The sequence below is a fragment of the Mytilus trossulus genome, chromosome 12 (genome assembly GCF_036588685.1).
Source record: "Mytilus trossulus isolate FHL-02 chromosome 12, PNRI_Mtr1.1.1.hap1, whole genome shotgun sequence".
In the NCBI taxonomy this organism is placed as follows: Eukaryota; Metazoa; Mollusca; class Bivalvia; order Mytilida; family Mytilidae; genus Mytilus; species Mytilus trossulus.
The window spans coordinates 27,629,432-27,649,100 of NC_086384.1; the positions used below are offsets into that span (position 1 = coordinate 27,629,432).

General features: G+C 32.1%; 3 protein-coding genes across 3 annotated transcripts in view; 2 read left to right on the top strand and 1 right to left on the bottom strand.

Moving 5' to 3' along the window:
• Nucleotides 1-19,669, top strand: part of LOC134692333 (laminin subunit beta-1-like) — a 44,382-nt gene that overhangs the window by 16,138 nt on the left and 8,575 nt on the right. Inside the window, exons 16-21 of the mRNA XM_063552787.1 lie at nucleotides 13,001-13,179; nucleotides 15,098-15,194; nucleotides 15,384-15,575; nucleotides 17,500-17,680; nucleotides 18,865-19,049; nucleotides 19,359-19,594. Of these exons, the coding sequence (XP_063408857.1) occupies nucleotides 13,001-13,179; nucleotides 15,098-15,194; nucleotides 15,384-15,575; nucleotides 17,500-17,680; nucleotides 18,865-19,049; nucleotides 19,359-19,594 (1,070 nt within the window). The remainder of the gene's footprint in view (nucleotides 1-13,000; nucleotides 13,180-15,097; nucleotides 15,195-15,383; nucleotides 15,576-17,499; nucleotides 17,681-18,864; nucleotides 19,050-19,358; nucleotides 19,595-19,669) is intronic.
• Nucleotides 1,879-7,417, bottom strand: LOC134693690 (uncharacterized). Its single transcript, XM_063554585.1, has 4 exons — nucleotides 7,045-7,417; nucleotides 4,719-5,068; nucleotides 3,259-3,511; nucleotides 1,879-2,767 (listed from the first exon to the last, which is right to left on the bottom strand). Exons 1-4 carry the CDS (start codon nucleotides 7,247-7,249, stop codon nucleotides 2,628-2,630), a joined length of 948 nt encoding a protein of 315 aa, XP_063410655.1. The 5' UTR covers nucleotides 7,250-7,417; the 3' UTR covers nucleotides 1,879-2,627.
• LOC134693689 (uncharacterized) lies at nucleotides 7,608-12,239 on the top strand. Its single transcript, XM_063554584.1, has 3 exons — nucleotides 7,608-7,764; nucleotides 8,755-8,982; nucleotides 9,490-12,239. The coding sequence occupies exons 1-3, from the start codon at nucleotides 7,711-7,713 to the stop codon at nucleotides 12,073-12,075; spliced, it is 2,868 nt and encodes a 955-aa protein (XP_063410654.1). The 5' UTR covers nucleotides 7,608-7,710; the 3' UTR covers nucleotides 12,076-12,239.

Consider the following 19,669-nt stretch of genomic DNA (forward strand, 5'->3'; position numbering starts at 1 on the left):
TCATTAGATAGTATCCAGAAGTAAATTTTGTAAAAATAAAATTCCATTTTTTCCGTATTTTACTATAAATGGACTTAGTTTTTCTGCGGGGAAACAAAACATTAACTCTGTGGTTAAAGTTTTTAGAATTTTAATAACTTTCTCAAACTATCCTGGGTTTGTACCAAAGTTGGACAGAAGCTTGTTATGATCATAAGATAGTATCCAGAAGTGAATTTTGTAAAAATAAAATTCTATTTTTTCTGTATTTTACTATAAATGGACTTAGTTTTTTCTGAGGGGAAACAAAACATTCACTCTGTGGTTAAAGTTTTTAGAATTTTAATAACTTTCTTAAACTATCCTGGGTTTGTACCAAACTTGGACAGAAGCTTATTTATGATCATAAGATTGTAACCAGAAGTAAAGTTTGTAAAAAGATTACTCCGTTTTTTTCTGTAATTTACTTTTAAATGGACTTTATAGATTTTCTTACAATCATAAAATAGTAACAAGAGGAATATTTTTTTATTGATTTTTTTCCTCATTGTTGTTGAGCCTGCGATTTACAGCAAAAATAGGCGAGACACTGGGTTCCCCGGAACCCTTGCAAATTTTTCTGAACTACTACATAATAAAACTTCTTGATATATTAGTACCAATATTCATATTGTTAGGTTTTACTATGTGACCCTTTTCTTCCTATTTGCATAATTACCACGCTTTCTACATTTGATTCTCACAAAAGAAATTTTATCATTTCTTTTCTTAGCCACTACAAATAAGGATATAAGAGGATCCATCATATTGTGCTGTTTTTATTTCCCTTCAAGACAGATGCATTTCTTTATCAGTATTTGTATGTGATTTATAGAATGTATTTGTGATCCCTATGGAACATTTATTTCTTTGTCAGTATTTATATTTTGATTTATAGAATGTATTTGTGATCCATATGGGACATTTCTTTCTTTGTCACTATTTATATTTTGATTTATAGAATGTATTTGTGATCCCTATGGAACATTTATTTCTTTGTCAGCCCAAGTCAAAGTGAAAGGCAGTTTCTTGGCAGTTCATTAGCCTTCACAGTTCACAAATTAAGCAGTTTTTAATGCTTGGCAGTTCTTAACCTTCCAAAATTAACCAGTTACTTCATATACAAAAATTAGCAGTTTTCCTTAACCTTCACAGTTCCTTAGCTGCTTTAGGCAGTTCCTTAGCTGCTTTAGGCAGTTCCTTGGCAGTTTTTTTCACGAAATATTTAAATTTAGTACTAAAAACTGCTTTCATTTCATGAATATTCATAATTAACTGCTACCAGATAATTAATATGCATGGAAAACTGGGATGCAACTGCTAAGGAGAATACTTATATGGTCATGAATTATGCATATTCATAAAGGTACTGCTTATACTGCTACATGTAAATGACCAAAGTGACGAGCACTTAGTAACTATTAAAGCAATAAAATATAATAAACATCAGAACAAATTTATTTTTATTAATTAACAATCCTGAAGTACATGTAACTTAAATAATATGTTTAGCTTTTCAATATGATAACAAATATTGATGTCAGAATAAAATGCATGCAATATATATGTAATTTCAAGAAATGGAAATCAATTTTCTAGCTATATATGTATGTAGCTCATAGCTTAACATTGAATATCATGATACTGGTAATCAAATTATTAGAAATGTAATTTAAGCATAATTTTCATGATATATGAACTGATCAGCTAATAATTCAAAATATCAAAACACATCATATAAAGAACATACAGTACATTTACATGAAATTAAGTGATCATTAAAATCATTTAAAAAAATATTATTTACACCAGTAAATTAGCATGAATTAAGGGGCACTGAGGATTTATAAGTACCAAATGTTTTGTTTTAATGAAAAAGATTTAGCTCATTGAATTAATAGTTACATTGAACATGTTAAATATATATGTATAGCAGTTTGACAAAGTACACAAATGTATATACCATTATATATGTAATTAAAAATGGTCTTTCAATATAAAAAAAGTATTTTCATCAGATCTTTATTCTAAGGGGGGATGTGTCCAGTCACCATGCATGTTTAACAACCTACATTTTTATATACATGTATTCAAAATAGGGTTTTATAGTCAGATAGCTAGCTGGCAGGAAACTTGATAAAGTAATATTCATGGCAATACAGCAACTTACCTCAATAAGAATTAAACTTATACTTCTCAATAAACACATTTTCCATATAAACTATATCCCATATATACAAATATACATTGTATTTACTTTCAATATATATTGTGTGCCACTAATGCACATTCATGTACATGTATGCAAATATCTAAATGTTATTGTGTTCTTTGCTAAATAGTACAAGGACCCATCTTTCACTTTTATACACACACTTAATAGAATCCTGCCACTTTTTTAAAAGAGAATGGATAGCTTAGCTAGAATTCATAATTCTATCACACTATTATTAAGACAACACTAAAAAATTTCCATCTTATAAATACATGTGTATATAAAAGCCATGTTCACTCAACACATGTATAAATTTATGTAAAGAAAAATTATGACGCAAATAATCCAGTTGATTGTTGTGTATGTCCATATCCAAATGTACATTAATTGTAATTCAACAAGATTTTTTCTTGAGCACTGGATGAGTTAACAGTTTCCTTCTGCAGTTTGTAACTTTGTTGGTTATTGTTGTATTAAATTCAACTTTAGAAGGCAGCTGCCATCCCTCACGCGTACAATGGTACATGATATACTCTGCAAATAAAAAGTATTTTTTACTTAAGCATTTGGTTTCGCAATGATCATGATCATCATTTTAACATGTACATGCATGCATTAATAAGAAAACATCATTTTATATATACCCAGAACAAAAACATGATGACTTAGGGAAATAAATCATTTTATTAAAGTGTGACTATATGATTTGATGTAAGCTTTCATCATCATATTCCCCGACCCCCATTCCATTCATTATTCTAATTATGTTTTTATTTATATATATAAATTGTTGTTTTGATTTAGACTTGTATATATATCATGTACGTGTATATCAGTTGTATACTGTATGTTTAATACTGAAAATAATGGTTTTTTGTATAATCTAGCTTATAAAACAACATGTATGCATTATTTTCAATTTTATTTATACATATATACATGTAAAAAACATTGCAAAATTACAGTACATTGTACATGATATTACATGTATGTATAAAAGAACAGAATGCTTATATTTAAATTACCTCGTATTGCTTCAATTTTTGTACCATCCAACGGGCAACCTACTTCTCCTTTCATCTTTCTGATGCCTAGTCCAGAAGAAACAGCTAATTCTGCTTTGGTGAAAACACATGTCAATATAGCATTCAATAAGGCTATGGCTGGTCTCTTTGAAGATTTGGCCTGCAAACGTGCATGTCTTTCCTCAGTTTTTACTACTAGAACATCCTTGAACTTGTTAGGGTCCAAGGAGTCTTTTATAAGAACAGTCAGCTGCTGAAAGAATAAAACAAATTGTGAATTCATGTACATGAATGTGTACTATATTAATAATTTTTTAGATACTTTTTACAATTTTAAATACATTTTTTTGCAGCTATATCATGTATGCACAGAAAGACTGTCTATAATAATTATACAACAAAATGTACATATAAATTACATTTATAACAACATAGCTGAATGCATGCAGACAGCAGTGTGTATAATAACATTAGACCTAATGTACAATGGGTAGTTTGTATTACATTATTTATGCAGAAAAGGAACTTCTTAAGTAGGTCTGTTCCAGAAAACAATTTATTATAACTCACACACGTCATGTATAAATACTTTAGAAAGACAATTCAGTTGAGTTTGAAAAAATTTCTGTCAAGGGAGACATTTAAATTTAAACTGCCCACCTGCTGGACACTTGTAATGTCTCATGGTTGACGTGAATAAGCTTTTCTCATTTATCATTCGAACACATATAAAAGTAGATGAAAGATTTTTGGAACACATACACTTCAGTAATGAAGATAATTAATAAATCATCTTGTTTTATCCAAACTCACTGAAAAAAAAAATCCCTTTAATTTACTTACCACTGATAGAGGAAAATGCCCAGGTTGATGTTGATCTTTTCAATTAACTGAATTAACATGCAAAAAAAGAAAACTATTTTTAGGAAAAACAGCATAGCAAATTAAATTACAAATCATACAGTATATTAGTATTTGAAGGTGTTGATCAACATGTACAGTATCATGCAAAACAGTGTAAATATTAAATCAAATGGTATGCATTTATGGAATCAATAAGATTTTAGTTAATCATACAAATCAAGACAGGGGTTTAAATTATGCATTTATCTTTTAAGGCATCCATTTAAGTTCTCGTCTTTGCTAAATTAAACTATAAGTGCACATGCATTTAAATTTTAACATATATGTATTATTGATAATTAAAATCAGTATACAAAATGTACGTTGGTTCTTGTTTGTACTGCGTTTTTAAACTGAAAAAACATATACACTGTTAGCCTAGTCATGAGGATTACTGGAACAATGTATGTATGTTGAATTACAAACTTACATGTACATGTCTGACAAGTAAAATGTGACTGTTATTGAGCACTAAACAACTTTTGAAATCATTTCATTCACATGCTTGAAAGCCCATGCCATATTATTCTTAAAAATTGTATGTATTATATATATACCTTGTCATCGGGTTTGGATCCTCTAATCCTAGAGTTTGAAGATTCAGCCTCAGAACATGCATTTGAACTGTTTTGACTAACATTACAGCTGTCCTTTGAGCTCCAAGTAGATTGCGAATTGTCTTGTTCTTCTGTACTCATGTCCACTATTGAATCATTCTCTGTGTTGATAATGCTACTGACATCGGGTTCATTAATTTCATCAGGATCATTGTTAAAGATACTAGGCATGCTGGGTGGTTTAAATGGAGTATTATTTGAACTAATAAAATCATGACCACCTAGTATTTTTGACAACCTTCCCAATACCATGCTGGTTGTGGCTGCTTCCTCTTTGGTTATTCCAAGAACTATAAGTATAAAAAAATGTACATGTATTTGTATATATACATGTATGTACAAAAATGTTCCAAGCATGTTAAATTTATGAATACAACAATTAAATGGTTTTTTATACCTGATTGAAGGCTGATTCAGTTAAATTCTAATTTCATGTTGTTCATGTATACCCAAGTCCCATATTATATAATTTAACTTTGTGTGTACATGTACATCATGTAATGGTCATGTATAAATTAAATGAACATTTGTATTTACCTTTTCAAATCTATAGGATCCAGTTAACAAGTTGCTGTCTTCAGTTTTGACTTTAGTGTATGTTTTATTCATTAAACTGATTTTGTAAATGTAGTTAACTTTAACTTATAAATACTATGATCTGGTTGCTTACAATTTCATTGAGAAAACAAGTATTTAGAAAAACTCACATTGTAAATGATTTTGTGTTAAAATCCTACAACAAATACTTTATCATTCACTTGGTGTTACAATTTTATAAAAACTTACGATTACATATAAGTTCCTTTTTAGTCTGCTCTTGACTACTGTCTGTTGGCATGTCATGATCATTGTTAAGTTTTTCAAACTCATCAGTTTCTTTCCCAAAGTTCGAATGCAATTCATGCACTTCTTTCTTGTCCATGTCATAGATGCTATTAACTGAGTCGACAAAAACACCATCCCATTTGTCAGTTGACTGGCCTATTGTTGATATGTTTTCTTTTGGTACATGTATTTGTACTGCATCATCCAATTTGTGGGTAAACAGAACTGAACTACAGTGTTTTCTTGGTGAGCGCCTTAAACTTGCAATTGATATGGGATCAATTGTAACTGTCTGTTTAACAGGTGATATATCTTCATACATAGAAGTGACTGTCTTTTTTGGGCTGCATATGTCCTGTCTTTTAGGTGTTGAAGTACAAGTAGTACTGCTCATAACTTTAACCAAATTTAGATCTTCTTTTCCTTGAGACTGTTCTATGTTCAACATTGCTGAAATTTCAGCCATCTTATCAGGATGAAGAGCACTCTTAACAGCTGTAGCCTTACATGTATCTGTTGATTTTTTGGCGGGTTTTGCTGAACCATTTGATGTTGCTACATGTACTTTCTTAGACTTAATAGTTGACTTGGTTGAGACTTTGTCCTTTTTCACTTTCTTCTTCTCAGATGGACATGGTTCTTCATCTTGTAGCTCCTTTATGGCCTCTGTTAATTTGGATGAGGCATTTCTTTTGGTGTTGGCTTGAAAATCTTTAAACAATGTCTGAACTGGTAGACCATCTGTTAATTTCTTTTGACATTGGTTTGCCAACTCTTTCTGCTTTCTTTTTAACTGCAATTAATATCATGTAATATATGTTATGATTTTATTTTCATAAATAAATCAAATGATATTTTCTTAAATTTAATTATATCAAGCAGGGTCGGATCGATCCAACCATTTTAAAAGGGGGTTCCAATCAAGGAGAAATATGTATATACAAATTTATATGTCCCCATTCAAATGCATTGATCATCCAAAAAAAGGGGGGTTCCAACCCTGAACTCCCCTATGGATCTGCCGCTGTCAAGAATAAATGTGCATGGTTCATGAATTAAGAGGATCAAGGGATTCTTATTATTAGACTATATATATAACATAAATTTTAAGATAATATTTTTCATTTATAAAATACATGTCATTTGCATCCACTAGCTGTCTGCATGTATATATATATAATATACTATATGATGACACCAACTACATACACAAGTTGGTCTTTGGAAATAGTATGTGTATATATATCTTCTACACACTTTATATCACTCTGGTAATATTGTAATGTATTTTTTTGTACCTAACACCATCCCCCCTCCCCTTTTTCTCCAAATTAAGCCAAATGCAAGACTAACAAAATTATTCCATTTTTTTTTAATTTCTTATGTTCATGCCAATGTGTACTATCATTTTTTTTGGAAAATAACTCAACACTTTTCTTACCTTGTCCAGAACAGAGAATAATGCCATCATAAAGTTTTGTCTCCACAGTGTCTTTGCCATCCTCACTGATGCTTTCGGTCTCGAAAGGTACCTGGCATTTAGTTCCCTTCACCATTTCCGCCTCTGTTTTATCACATTCTACCTTTGACATATTGACTGCTTCAAATGCATTGTCAAAGGCAAAATAAATAACTAGAAACTCCATATTTATTGCGTTATTATTTGTGTTGATATTATTTTCTCTGATCTGATGATGGCGGTCAATTGCAATCTGGTACGTTATCGATATCAGGTTTGTGCTCAGCGTACACTTTGACTTAAAACAGGAAACCAGTCGGGTTCAAAATTTGAATTTTGCTATTACTCGGCCTTTTCCGGCGAAGAAGAACAAAGAGGATGTTGATTTCCGATGTTAGACGGAGGTAAACGAGTATGATCCGTGGATTATTTGTGAAGTAATTAAATGTTTTTTTTTGTTTTAACGGCTTTGAAAGAATTAAATGATAAAAAATTACTCAAATTGAAAGTTGATTGCAAAATTAAATCCATAATTATTCATCCTGATTAATTTACGAATTGGAAAATCTGACACCGGAAGTTGTGATTATTTTGAACTCACGTTTGTTCAGATAAAACTTACAAACAGTGATAAATATATATGTAAAAATGCCGAAGAATCAGAAAAAAAGAGGACCTTATAATAAAAGACGTAAAACTGAGGTAAGTACATGTTGCACTACAAATTCAGAAAGTAAAATAAGTAAGAATTCTCAAGACCAATATGACAATCGGCAATGAATGTCAATGAAGACTGAAGATTATTCTTCCGAGGTTCTCGACATCGATTTGATTTGTACAGATTTGCTTTACTTTGACATACACTATTGTATTCGTAAAGAAGACAATAATATTGTGTTGTGGGATGTGTGCATTCCGATAGAAATGGCGTTCATATGTGGTCAGTGGCAGCAGTGGCGGATCCAGAGAGGGGGGGGGGGGTTCGCACCCCCCCTTTATTTTGGCCGATCAATGCATTTGTATCGGGACATATGTTTTACACCCCCCCCCCCCCTTTGCCCTGGGTTAGCTCTCCCCCTTTCGAAAATTCCTGCATCCGCCCCTAGGCAGATCAAAACTTACAAAGGCCGAAAGGGGGAGGGGTAGTGAGAAAGTACTGTCATAAGGGGCTGCCCCCTTTTTACATGGGCAAATTTGGATAATTAATACACTGAAGTGAAAGTGAAGCCAGACTGGAGCCCCTCCCCTTTTTGGTCAGTCAATACCCCCCTTTTCTATAAAAAGTTCTGGATCTGCCACTGATTTACAAACTTTTGCACTTACGCCATGACTGTATACATATTGAACATGCACATGTATTTAATTTATACCGTCTGGGTACCCAAATCACCCAGTTTGGAGGTGGTTTTTGACAATTGAAAAAAAACTCTATATATATGTTGCATTATTGTTGATTTTTATTTTTGAACAAGTATATAGACTTCTCAAGTATTTTTCACACATACATTTAATTAGCATGTAAACACTGATTGTCTGACATACAGTACTGGTTTTCAGTCACATTTCTGATCTGCATTCGCCATTGACAGACTATCAAAATAAAATGGGGTGGACGATCTGGGTACCTGACGTTATGCTTTTGTTCCTACATATTTACAAATATGTTTTTATGTATATTTTTGTACATTTTAGACTGGAATTGATGAACATTCAGACAATGATCAAGAAGAAACTGTCACAACATGTAGTAAATATGACAACCATGATATACACACAGCTTCTTATGAGGAAGATACCATAGCTGTAGTAATAGAATCAGATAATATAGGATCTGCTTGTTCCCCAAGTCCTACATGTATACCAGAAGATGAAGTTCCATCATCAACAAGTGCAAAAAACTATGTAGATGAGACATTTATGGTAAGTTATAAAAGAAACAATACCTCTTCTCATGTATGAATATTTTATTTTTCCATTTCTCTTAATTTTTTATACATATTGACTTTATTGTACATGTACTGTACGTACTATATGAATGAGAAATTGTGGTATGAGTGCTAATGAGACAACTCTCCATCCAAGTCACAATGTATTTAAAGCAACAATTATAGGTCAAAGTATGGTCTTCAAAACAGAGTGTTAGCTGGCACCAAACAGCAAGCTATAAACAATGATAAAGGGCTTTAATTATTTTTTTATAGTTTGTCTTTTCATGGTATACTGTTACACTACTGTCTTTGGTTAGGGTGAAGGTTAGTGCCTGTTAATAAAGCTGTTGGTCAGCAGTGTTTTTTTTTTCATTATATATATTTATTAATTTTAAATCAAATTATTCAGTTTGGGATTATATATATATATGTTTACCTTAATCATGTTAATGTACATTATATAATAAAAATGTAAATTATTTTCATTTTTTTTTTCTAGTTGAGAAATTTAAAGACAAGTTCTACAATTGATCGTGTTGATATCAATACAGTTGTAGCTGATCAAGATTGCATTGATGCTGATATGGACAACAGTTCTGTCATAAGTGAAGATCATATAACAAACACTGTTAACATTAATCAGAGAACACAAAACTTTGAATACAATGAACTAGTAAATGAGGAGATAGATGAACTACCAATTGATGGTCAGTTGGCAGATACTGAATTTGCTGATGAGGAAAATGCTTCTGTTATCATTGATCCTATTGCAGAGACTATAATTGATGAAACACCCAATATACCAGAAAGACCAAATCCAACAGAAAATGAAGTTAGAGATACAAACATTCCTCTTTATGTAGGATGTTCTAAATCTGTAGGACTAATTTTGCTAATGATATGTAGTCTAAGCATTAGATTCAAATTGTCTGATGAAGCACTCAGTTACATTATTGCAGTAATGAATATGATAATGCCAGATGAAAATAACATGATTAAAAGTGTCTATACTGTTAAAGAGTATCTTAAGAAATTTGTAAATTTCCCTACAATTCACTATCTTTGTTCACATTGTGGAACACACACTCAAAAGGATGCTAAAACTTGTACAAACAAACACTGTGAAAAAGATTTAACTCAGTTTGGATCGGTTGGTTACTTCATTCAACATTCTGTCATAGCACAGTTGCAGCTTATGGCTAAAAGAAGTTCTTTCTTGCAGAAAATTCGGTCTTACAGATTTGATCATTATTCAAAAAATCCTGACAATAACTACCGTGATATATATGATGGATCAAATTACAAAAATGTTTTTCAAAAGGGCTTTCTTAAAAACCCCAATTCAATATCCTTTTCAATGAATACAGATGGAGTTCAAATATTTAAAAGTTCAAGTATGTCCATGTGGCCAGTTTTTATGATCATAAATGAACTACCACCTTCAGAAAGAAAACTTAAAGAAAACATTGTTTATTATGGTTTATGGATTGGAGCAAAGAAGCCACTTATGTGGAGTTATTTAAAACCATTGCATGAAGAACTCTGCAAGCTAGAAGATGGGGTAGAACTCGTAGACAATTGTGGGAGCAATTTTACTTTGATGGGTACATTACTGAACTGTGTATGTGATTTACCAGCAAGATGTCTAGTCAGCAATAGTATGCAGTTTAACGGAAAATATGGATGCTGGTTTTGTCTTCAACCAGGTGAAACTTATACCACTAACAAAGGAGGACACGTTCACATTTTCCCATATTGTGAAAATGAACCTAAGGGACCATTAAGAACAGTGGAGAATTTACAAGACGACGTTAATCAAGTTGTTGGGAAAATCCAAACAAATGAAAAGAACTTTATTGTTCGAGGGATCAAGGGACCTTTCTGGTTCATGTTTTTGAAACATTTCAATGTTATCCATGGATTTGTCATTGATTATATGCATGGGGTATGTGCTGGAGTTATGAAAATGCTTCTTACTTTGTGGTTTGACAAGCAACATAAAACAGAGAATTTTTCAATGTTTATACATAAAGGATCAGTAAACACAAGACTAAGTTCAATACATCCAAACTTACATATAACCAGACCACCAAGAAGTTTAGATGATTTAAGCCATTGGAAGTCTGCAGAGTATCGGAACTTTTTATTTCTTTGGAGTTTGCCTGTCCTTCATGATATCTTGCCAAATGAATATTATTTACATTTTTCTTTATTAGTTCGTGGAATTTACAACCTAGCAAGGGAAAATGTTTCCGACAAGGATCTAAAGAATGCCGAAAGATGTTTATTTCTTTTCATTGAGAATTTCCCAAATTTATATTCTTCTAGATATCTAACAATGAATTGTCATCAGCTTTTGCATATCACTGATTGTGTACGCGCTAATGGACCATTGTTTGTGAATAATTGTTTTGCTTTTGAAGATCTTAATGGCTATATTATTAAAAACATTCACGGAACTACTGGAATTGAAATGCAAGTTATTAATGCAATTACAAAAATGCAAGCACTACCAACATTACAGGAACTTCATATTGACAAAGGATCAACAGATGAAGCCTTATTTAATAGCATGACAAGACCAAATTTCATTCACAATGCAGATTGTATCGAAGAGGGAATATTTCACTTAGGGCAAACATTTAAAATGAGACTTGATGATTCAGAATACACTGCTGTATGTGATTTTCTAGGAACATGCTTGCCTCAACTTGATATAGTTGAATACAAAAAAATATTCATAACCAAAATATCAAGTGCAGTTTACGGTACTTCCTATGGGCGCTTACTTAAAAGAAATCAGAGTGTTGTGAAGTATGATGCACTAGATGTAGTACATTTTGGGAGTGTAAAAACATTTATTCAGATAGAAAATTTTGACGGTGGAATTTTGAATGTGGCTCTTATACATCCGTTTACAACATTGTTATCATATACAAATCAACAGTCTTGTCACCAAGTAACAACTCAATTTGAAAATATTGTTGCAGTTCCTTTACAAAATATTTTGAAAGTATGCACTTTTGTGAAATGTGGAAAAAATCTTTTTGTTGTCGAGTTTCCAAACAAATATGAGAAAGATTAAAGTAAGAAAATCCTTTATTATGAACATATGATATTAGCTCAGATTAATTTCAGGAAAATAATTAATAGATAATCTGTAAAAATGTACATGAGTATAAACGTATTTATGTCAACCATCAAGATATATCTGTTTATTATATGATCTAATAATATACCTGAAATGATTTATTTGTTATGATATTATTTCTTTATTAATAAGAGTATTAAGAAGTTTTTTTAAATATTAATATTAAGTACTTGTTAAGTACAATGATGAGTTTCAGGATCATGAGTATATATATGGCATGGGGTAAAATTATAAGCTAAAACAAATATTTTATACATGCACATATATTGTCAGTTGAAGATGATCAACATTTATCATGTTTATTCTGATTTCAATACAACTGCCAAGAAATGTTTTTAGAGTTAAAAGAAATTCTAATGAAACTGCTATATAAAATAACTGCCAAGCTTATAAAGCTGAAATCTAGTCTGTGAAATAAAAATTAAATAACTGCCAATAAATAACTGCCATTGAGAAAAACTGCTTTTGAAAACTGCCTAGAAATATTTGAACTGCTAAGCTTGGCAGTTATCATATACCAGTAGGCAGTTATTCTGAACTGCCTAAATCAAAACTGCTTTGTACTGCTAAAATACTGCCTAAAATTTAAGAAACTGCCAAGGAACTGCTAAGGAACTGCTTAAATAGGCAGTTCACTTTGACTTGGGAGTATTTATATTTTGATTTATAGAATGTATTTGAGATCCATATGGGACATTTCTTTCTTTGTCACTATTTATATTTTGATTTATAGAATGTATTTGTGATCCCTATGGAACATTTATTTCTTTGTCAGTATTTATATTTTGATTTTCAGAATGTGTTTGTGATCCCTATAGAACATTTATTTCTTTGTCAGTATTTATATTTTGATTTTCAGAATGTATTTGTGATCCCTATGGAACAGACCCAACTGGTGGAGACTGTGATAGAGTCACAGGACAATGTCTCTGTCTTCCAAATGTTATTGGACAACAATGTGACTCCTGTGCTGCTGGTTTCTGGAATTCTTCGTGTGGCTGTGATATGCCTGGATCTACTAGAGTAGAATGCAATCAGGTAAAATAATTTCAAAACGATTTATCCAAGCTTTTATTTTAAAGAGGGTCACAGTCCTTTGAAAGTCTACAGTATATATTTATTAAATGTTTTAATCCTTTTTTATCTATACTATTAAACGAGAAGACCTCATTTTGGGTGTCGCTTCTCTTCTTTCCACAATAAATCAATTATCATGCCTCCTATGGGTTCAGTGCGTAATCGCATTTGTCATCCATTCATATGATTATTCAGATTGAGTTATTTTGGGTGAAAAAAGAGAAAAAAGACGTCCGGATATGTTTCCGTCATTGGGCGAAATTTTAAGTCAGATTAGACTTCCGGTTGCGTTTTTCTGTATACTTTGAACATACATTAATACTACGTACACAGTGTATTTTCTGTCTTATATCCGTCATTGGACGAAATTTAAGTCAGATTAGACCTCCGGTTTGCGTTTTTCTTTTTACTTTGAAACCAATACATATACTACGAATAAAGTGTATTTTCTGTCTGATATCATTTTCAAGCCTTACTATCCACTGCGGTCACAGAGTTTATTAAATAGAGAGGGTCTGAATAATATATCAATGACCGCTGTGGACCAATTATTAAACTGAGAATTGACTGTAAAAAGAAAATACACTTTCGGGACGTCTGGAACGGGTGTTTTTAAGATCGAAATTTCAGGATTGACCATTTCGGGATCCGGGATTTCTTTTTTCGATATTTAATTTGTATAATAAATTCAGAACCTCGGGATTTCATGTTTTTAAGCCCGGGATATTGGGATCAGGGCCCCTCCGCAGTGGCGGATCCAGAAATTTTCATACGCAGGGGCCCGTTGACTCCCTTAGAGGGTCCCGCTCCGCTGGGTAATGCTTCAGTGATTCTCTATACAAGCAACCAATTATTTTCCAGAAAAGAGAGGGGGCGGGCCCAGTAAATCCGCCTCTGCCCCGACCCCCTTTAATGAATGTTCATAATATACAGATAAGCGCTAAAATTATTCATGTGTTATTAAAATTAATAGAGAACAAACAAAAAAAAGATTTTTTTTTGTGGAAAAAGGAGGAGCCGGGCTAGAAAAACAATTATCCTGTCCCAAATTACCTTTGACCTTTTCTGAAATTCTCAAGTCACTAAATGTTTTACAAAAAAAAAGATGTGGTATGAATGCCAATGAGACAGCTCTCCACAAGAGACCAAAATGACACCGAAATTAACATTTAAAGGTCACCTTACGGCCTTCAACAATAAGCAAAAGCCGATACTGCATAGTCTGATATAAAAGACCCCGAAATGACAATGTGTTGATGAGAAAACTAACAGCCTTATTCATGTACAAAAAATGAACGAAAAACAAATATCACTGAACCACTGAATTACAGGCTCCTGACTGGAATGTTCATAATACATGTACACTAAATGTATGTTCAAAATGAAATAAATAGAAAACAAAAAATTGGAATTTTGGAAATAAAGGGGGAGGGCTAAAAAACATTTTCCTGTCCCCAAGTACCTATGACTTTTAATACTTTTCCTGAAATTCTCAAGTTATTAAATCTTTTACAAAATTCTTCCTACAACACTTAACATCCTTTCAAATACGCTCTGAATGCCCGCGATTTTGGGGGTGTGTTCTAGTAAAAATTAAGTGGACCAATGTCTGACTCAGATAAAGTGGACCAATGTCTGACTCAGATAAAGTGGACCAATGTCTGACTCCGATAAAGTGGACCAATGTCTGACTCCGATAAAGTGGACCAATGTCTGACTCAGATACCTATTTAACTTGGTGAAATGCTGATTGATTAATTGCTTACTTTTCTTTATAGTTTGATGGTCAATTTAATTGTGTACAGGAAAGAGGTGGAAGAGATTGTGCCTCTTGTGGTCTTGAGATATTGATTAATTAATTGCTTACTTTTCTTTATAGTTTGATGGTCAATTTAATTGTGTACAGGGAAGAGGAGGAAGAGATTGTGCCTCTTGTGAAGATAATTACTGGGGAGATCCTACTGTGCAGTGTTATGGTAAGCTGATGTTTTCATTATTCCTAATAAAAACTCCAGTTTGTAAGGCTTTTTTATCTTTGAAATTGAGTAGGGAGTAATGAAAGTTTAAAGATAGAATGTTTGTGTTTCAATTTGTAAGGTATTTTTTTTATTTAAATCTTTCTCAATTGAATATTTTAATTCCCTTTTTTTTTTTTTAACTTTTAGCATGTGACTGTAACTACCAAGGCTCTGCTCAGACTCAGTGTGACAGAAGGTCAGGTCAATGTGTATGTCTGACAGGAATCAGTGGTTACAAATGTGATCGTTGTGATAGAGGCACCACAGGAGTACTCCCCAACTGTAAGCCTTGTGGAGATTGTTTCAACAACTGGGACAGAGTGATCAGAGACTTGTCAGGTAACTTTTTAGAATGGTTAAGTTAGTTTAAGTTGAACATACACTTAAGAGATTTAAGTGATAACCTTTTACTCAGATCATCTTAAAGTACCATTATCAAATGAATATTCTCAAGTTTGAAATATTATTACATACTGTGAAAGTACTTTTATTCGTGGGGTACCAATTTTTATGGTTTTCGTGGATGACATTATCCACTAATTTAAATGTCCAACGAAATAAAACAACCATTGTCTAAATCAAGACATGGTAAATTTGACTACTTATGATCTAAAGAGTATATTGAACAACGCCAAATCTGAGAATACTTTAATAGCAGTCACAGAACTCCAACCGCATTCATCTATTTAATCTTTAATAACCTAAACTGTACACTTTTTGATCTTTTTATTCTCATGAAAAATATTTTTGATCGATGAAAGTCTAATTTTCGGTATTGATATGCTAGTATGATAATGTGTACATGTTATATCCTCATAGTTCTCGTACATATGGGAAATAATAATTTCATGCTGTGCTTGATTTTGATCCGAATTATTTCACAACTCAAGATACGTTTATAGCATTTGTTTATCTTACTGTTTTTTTTATGCGACGTGTTTATAGCCTAATTTTAAACACCTGTGATAGTCTTTTATCTGTTGATCACTTTATCATGGGTTAATTAGTGTTATCACTATGATTTACATGGGACAATGTTTACTTTGCAATTTCCTTCAATCTAGACTATTTGTAACCTTTGTTTTTAAAGGCTCTAATTTTTAATTTTTAAAAATCCAGGAATTTAAAAACCCACGAAGATGTAAATATTGCTCAAACCATGAAAATTGATAGCCACGAATTGAAGTACTTTCACAGTATCTTCATAATTATGTCCCTCAGAATTTTTCCAACTATAAGTTTGGATGGTGAATGTAAAATTAGAATACTGTAACTGGAAAAGACAGAAATCATCATCAATTTTCATACTTGCTGAAAGAGATTATTCCTCACTCTTGATTACACTTAGTATTTACTGTCAGATGGATTTCCCTTGCTTCAGCAACACTTCTTACACAAGTTAGAGTTTTTGCAGTGTTATTAACTACCTCAAATAGTGTTCATCTATCATATATTTTGATATCATCAATTAGTTTAAACATATTTATTTATAGTGGATTGGGAAACAAGTTATGGCTCTCTCTTAACACGGGTCAGCCATGTATCGTCCCCTTCCGACGGACTATCATTGTTTCCTTAAGACCATACTCGCAAATGGTGTCAAGGGAGAGCCGAAAATTGAGTTCCTGAAATTTTCATCCCGAACGGGAATCGAACAAGAAACCTTTGTGTTAGTTGTCCAATGCACTAACCACTACACCACGGCTCTTTCATCAATTGTTTGTTGTGTTTGAAGCAAACAAGGATTTTTCAGTTGTGTATTAATCTGCTACATGATCTGTAACTACTCTTAACACATACGAATGGATTTCAGTGAACTTTTTACCAAATCTTCATTTCTTTTAATTCCAACTGAAATATTCTGAATATATTTCATTTTTTGTTCAGAATGACATTCTATTTGTAGAAGAATAAACACCATCTTCATTCTGTTTGATAAACACAATTGAATAAAATGTTATTTCCACATGCAAACTTTTTACCAAGCAATATCCCGTATTTGACAACTCATCTTTTCATATGTGTGATAAGATATATGATGAAGACTTAGATATTTTTTACATTTCGTTTACTGGAACCTAAAAGTTTCTGAAAAAAAAGCACAAAAAATTTAGTAGCTGAAAAGAAGTCACCAAAATTTAGTATTAACATGAAAATTAGACATCCAAAATTATGTTACTAACAAGTAGGAAATGGAATACAACATGGAATCTAAGGAAAACTCAAATCTTTAATAAAATTCATGTATCACACATTTTTTCAGCCCAAACAACAGAATTGATTAAAAGTGCAGTAGACATTAAAGCAACAGGTGTAGAAAGTGCCTTTAATAAAGAATTTCAGCAAATGGAGGAAAATTTGGATGAAATAAGACAGATTGTTAGAAATGCCAACATTTCTTCAGAAGATATCAGAAATTTAGATAGTCTGCTAAAATCTCTCAGGTAGGCTTTTATTTTGGAAACATTGGGAATTGAATAACAGAAATACATACAAAAGAATTTTTCACCCTTTTATTATTGACTTCAAAAAGTACTAAAGTTGAAAATCTGAAATATTAATAAATTGGAATCATTTGATATTTGAATTTTAGTACTCAAATATGAATGCACAGATTTATAGTATCAAAAATTAAGTTACAATGGCAAGATGATTAATTGTTGCATGCTAAAACCCATCAGAAGAAATGTCCTTCATATATCAGGAAAAGACATTTAACCTGTTGCCCCATAGAAAGCCTTGCACTTAGCGTAATAAAGGCTTGAGATTATTGTCCTGCTTCCAACTGTAAACACTGCTTTGGTGATCTCATGTTTGCATGTTTGACTGGAATGCAGGAGATTTGAACCCCAGCCAGGTCAATGCAGGAGATTTGAACCCCAGCCAGGTCAATGCAGGAGATTTGAACCCCAGCCAGGTCAAATTGAAAACTGAAATAAGTATTTGCTGCTTCTCTGCTAACTGGCGGTATTTAGTAGTAAGCACAAAACTTATCAGCTCAGAGTCCAAATAATATGTCTTGGTAGAGTGACATGAAATACCACATCAGAAAAAACATGCTCTGCGTGTTGTTCTAATACAAAGCAGGGTTTATTCTTATACTGTAAACCAACTTATTTTCGCATATATTTTTATTTCGCGTTTTACCCTTTCTTGACCACTTTGCGGCTATTTAATTTCGTGATTTCCTTATTTCCTTGATGAAGTTTAATATGGAGAGACCCAAGGTTTACTTATTCGTGACGATTTATATTTGCGTTATTTTTCTACTCGCGAAAGTCGCGAAAATAAATCGCTCGCGAAAATAAGTTGGTTTACACTATTGCATCATCATGTTCTCATCCTAAATATGCATTTAATTTGTCAGTGGACAAAAAAACAGCCGTCATTCCATTCTGACATGACAACATAATTATGCATATGCTTTAAGAAGGTGCAGGTAGAACCATTGTTTTATACCCTAGTCGACCCTTGGTGTACAATGGAAAAAATAATGTGTCTGAATATAAAATGAATTCAAAGTTTTGAGAGAAAGGTTAAATCCCAATGTTCAATCATTCAGAAATACAATCATAACTTGTATGCTTTCTTTTTATTATTTTTTCATTCTTTTATCTTATTTACATAGGCAGCTTTTATCAGATGAGTTTAGAAGATTGAATAATACAGAAAGTCAGTTCAAAGCAAGAATGGATGATATAAGAAAAGGAAATAATGATATTTTATCACTCAAACAAAGAGTGGAGGAATTAAAAAAAAAGGCTGATGATTTGAGAAGAAATGCAACAGACATTCAGGCCAGAGATCTAGAAGGTAATGTTCAACAGTACAGTGACCAATTAATGAACTCATAGCCATAATAAACCTTTTAAAAATCTATCAAGCAACAGAATTAAACATACTGAAATCAATAGAAATTCATGATTTGACAGTATAGTATAATGGGGACTTGGAAATTCTCTGTTTTGCAGATATTTACTGAACTCGGAAAAGGCCTTGTGAGCTATTGCTATTACTCAGTGTCTGTCGTCCATCAATTTCTCACATTTTGATTTCAAGTTATACCCTTGTCTGTCCGTAATTAGTTTCCATTAATAATATAACTTCTTACTTTTACATAAGGTGCCTTCAACATAACAAAGGAGGCACAGCAAAAGTCGAGAATGGCCCAATCTAAAGTTGATGGAACCCAGGGAATGCTGAATGAGTCTATGAAAACAAGAGCTGAAGTGGAAAAAATGCTGGAAGAAAAACGTAATGCATTTAATCAGAAAATACAGGAAAACGAAGCTGAATTAAATGAAATGGATGACAAAGTTTCAAGTCTTGGTAGTAGAATAGCTGATCTAAATGAAATGGTAAAGTTTATTCTTTTTTTTTAAGAGCAACACTGTTTGAAACATAAGCAAAGGATAACGTACAGTTTTTCAGAA

Coding starts and splice junctions, on each gene's coding strand:
- LOC134693690 (XM_063554585.1), bottom strand. CDS start 7,249: ATGGAGTTTCTAGTTATTTATTTTGCCTTTGACAATGCATTTGAAGCA. Junction 5,069..7,044: donor TATTCTCTGTTCTGGACAAG/GTAAGAAAAGTG, acceptor TTATACTTATAG/TTCTTGGAATAACCAAAGAG. Junction 3,512..4,718: donor GATCCAAACCCGATGACAAG/GTATATATATAA, acceptor TTATTCTTTCAG/CAGCTGACTGTTCTTATAAA.
- LOC134693689 (XM_063554584.1), top strand. CDS start 7,711: ATGCCGAAGAATCAGAAAAAAAGAGGACCTTATAATAAAAGACGTAAA. Junction 7,765..8,754: donor ATAAAAGACGTAAAACTGAG/GTAAGTACATGT, acceptor TGTACATTTTAG/ACTGGAATTGATGAACATTC. Junction 8,983..9,489: donor ATGTAGATGAGACATTTATG/GTAAGTTATAAA, acceptor TTTTTTTTCTAG/TTGAGAAATTTAAAGACAAG.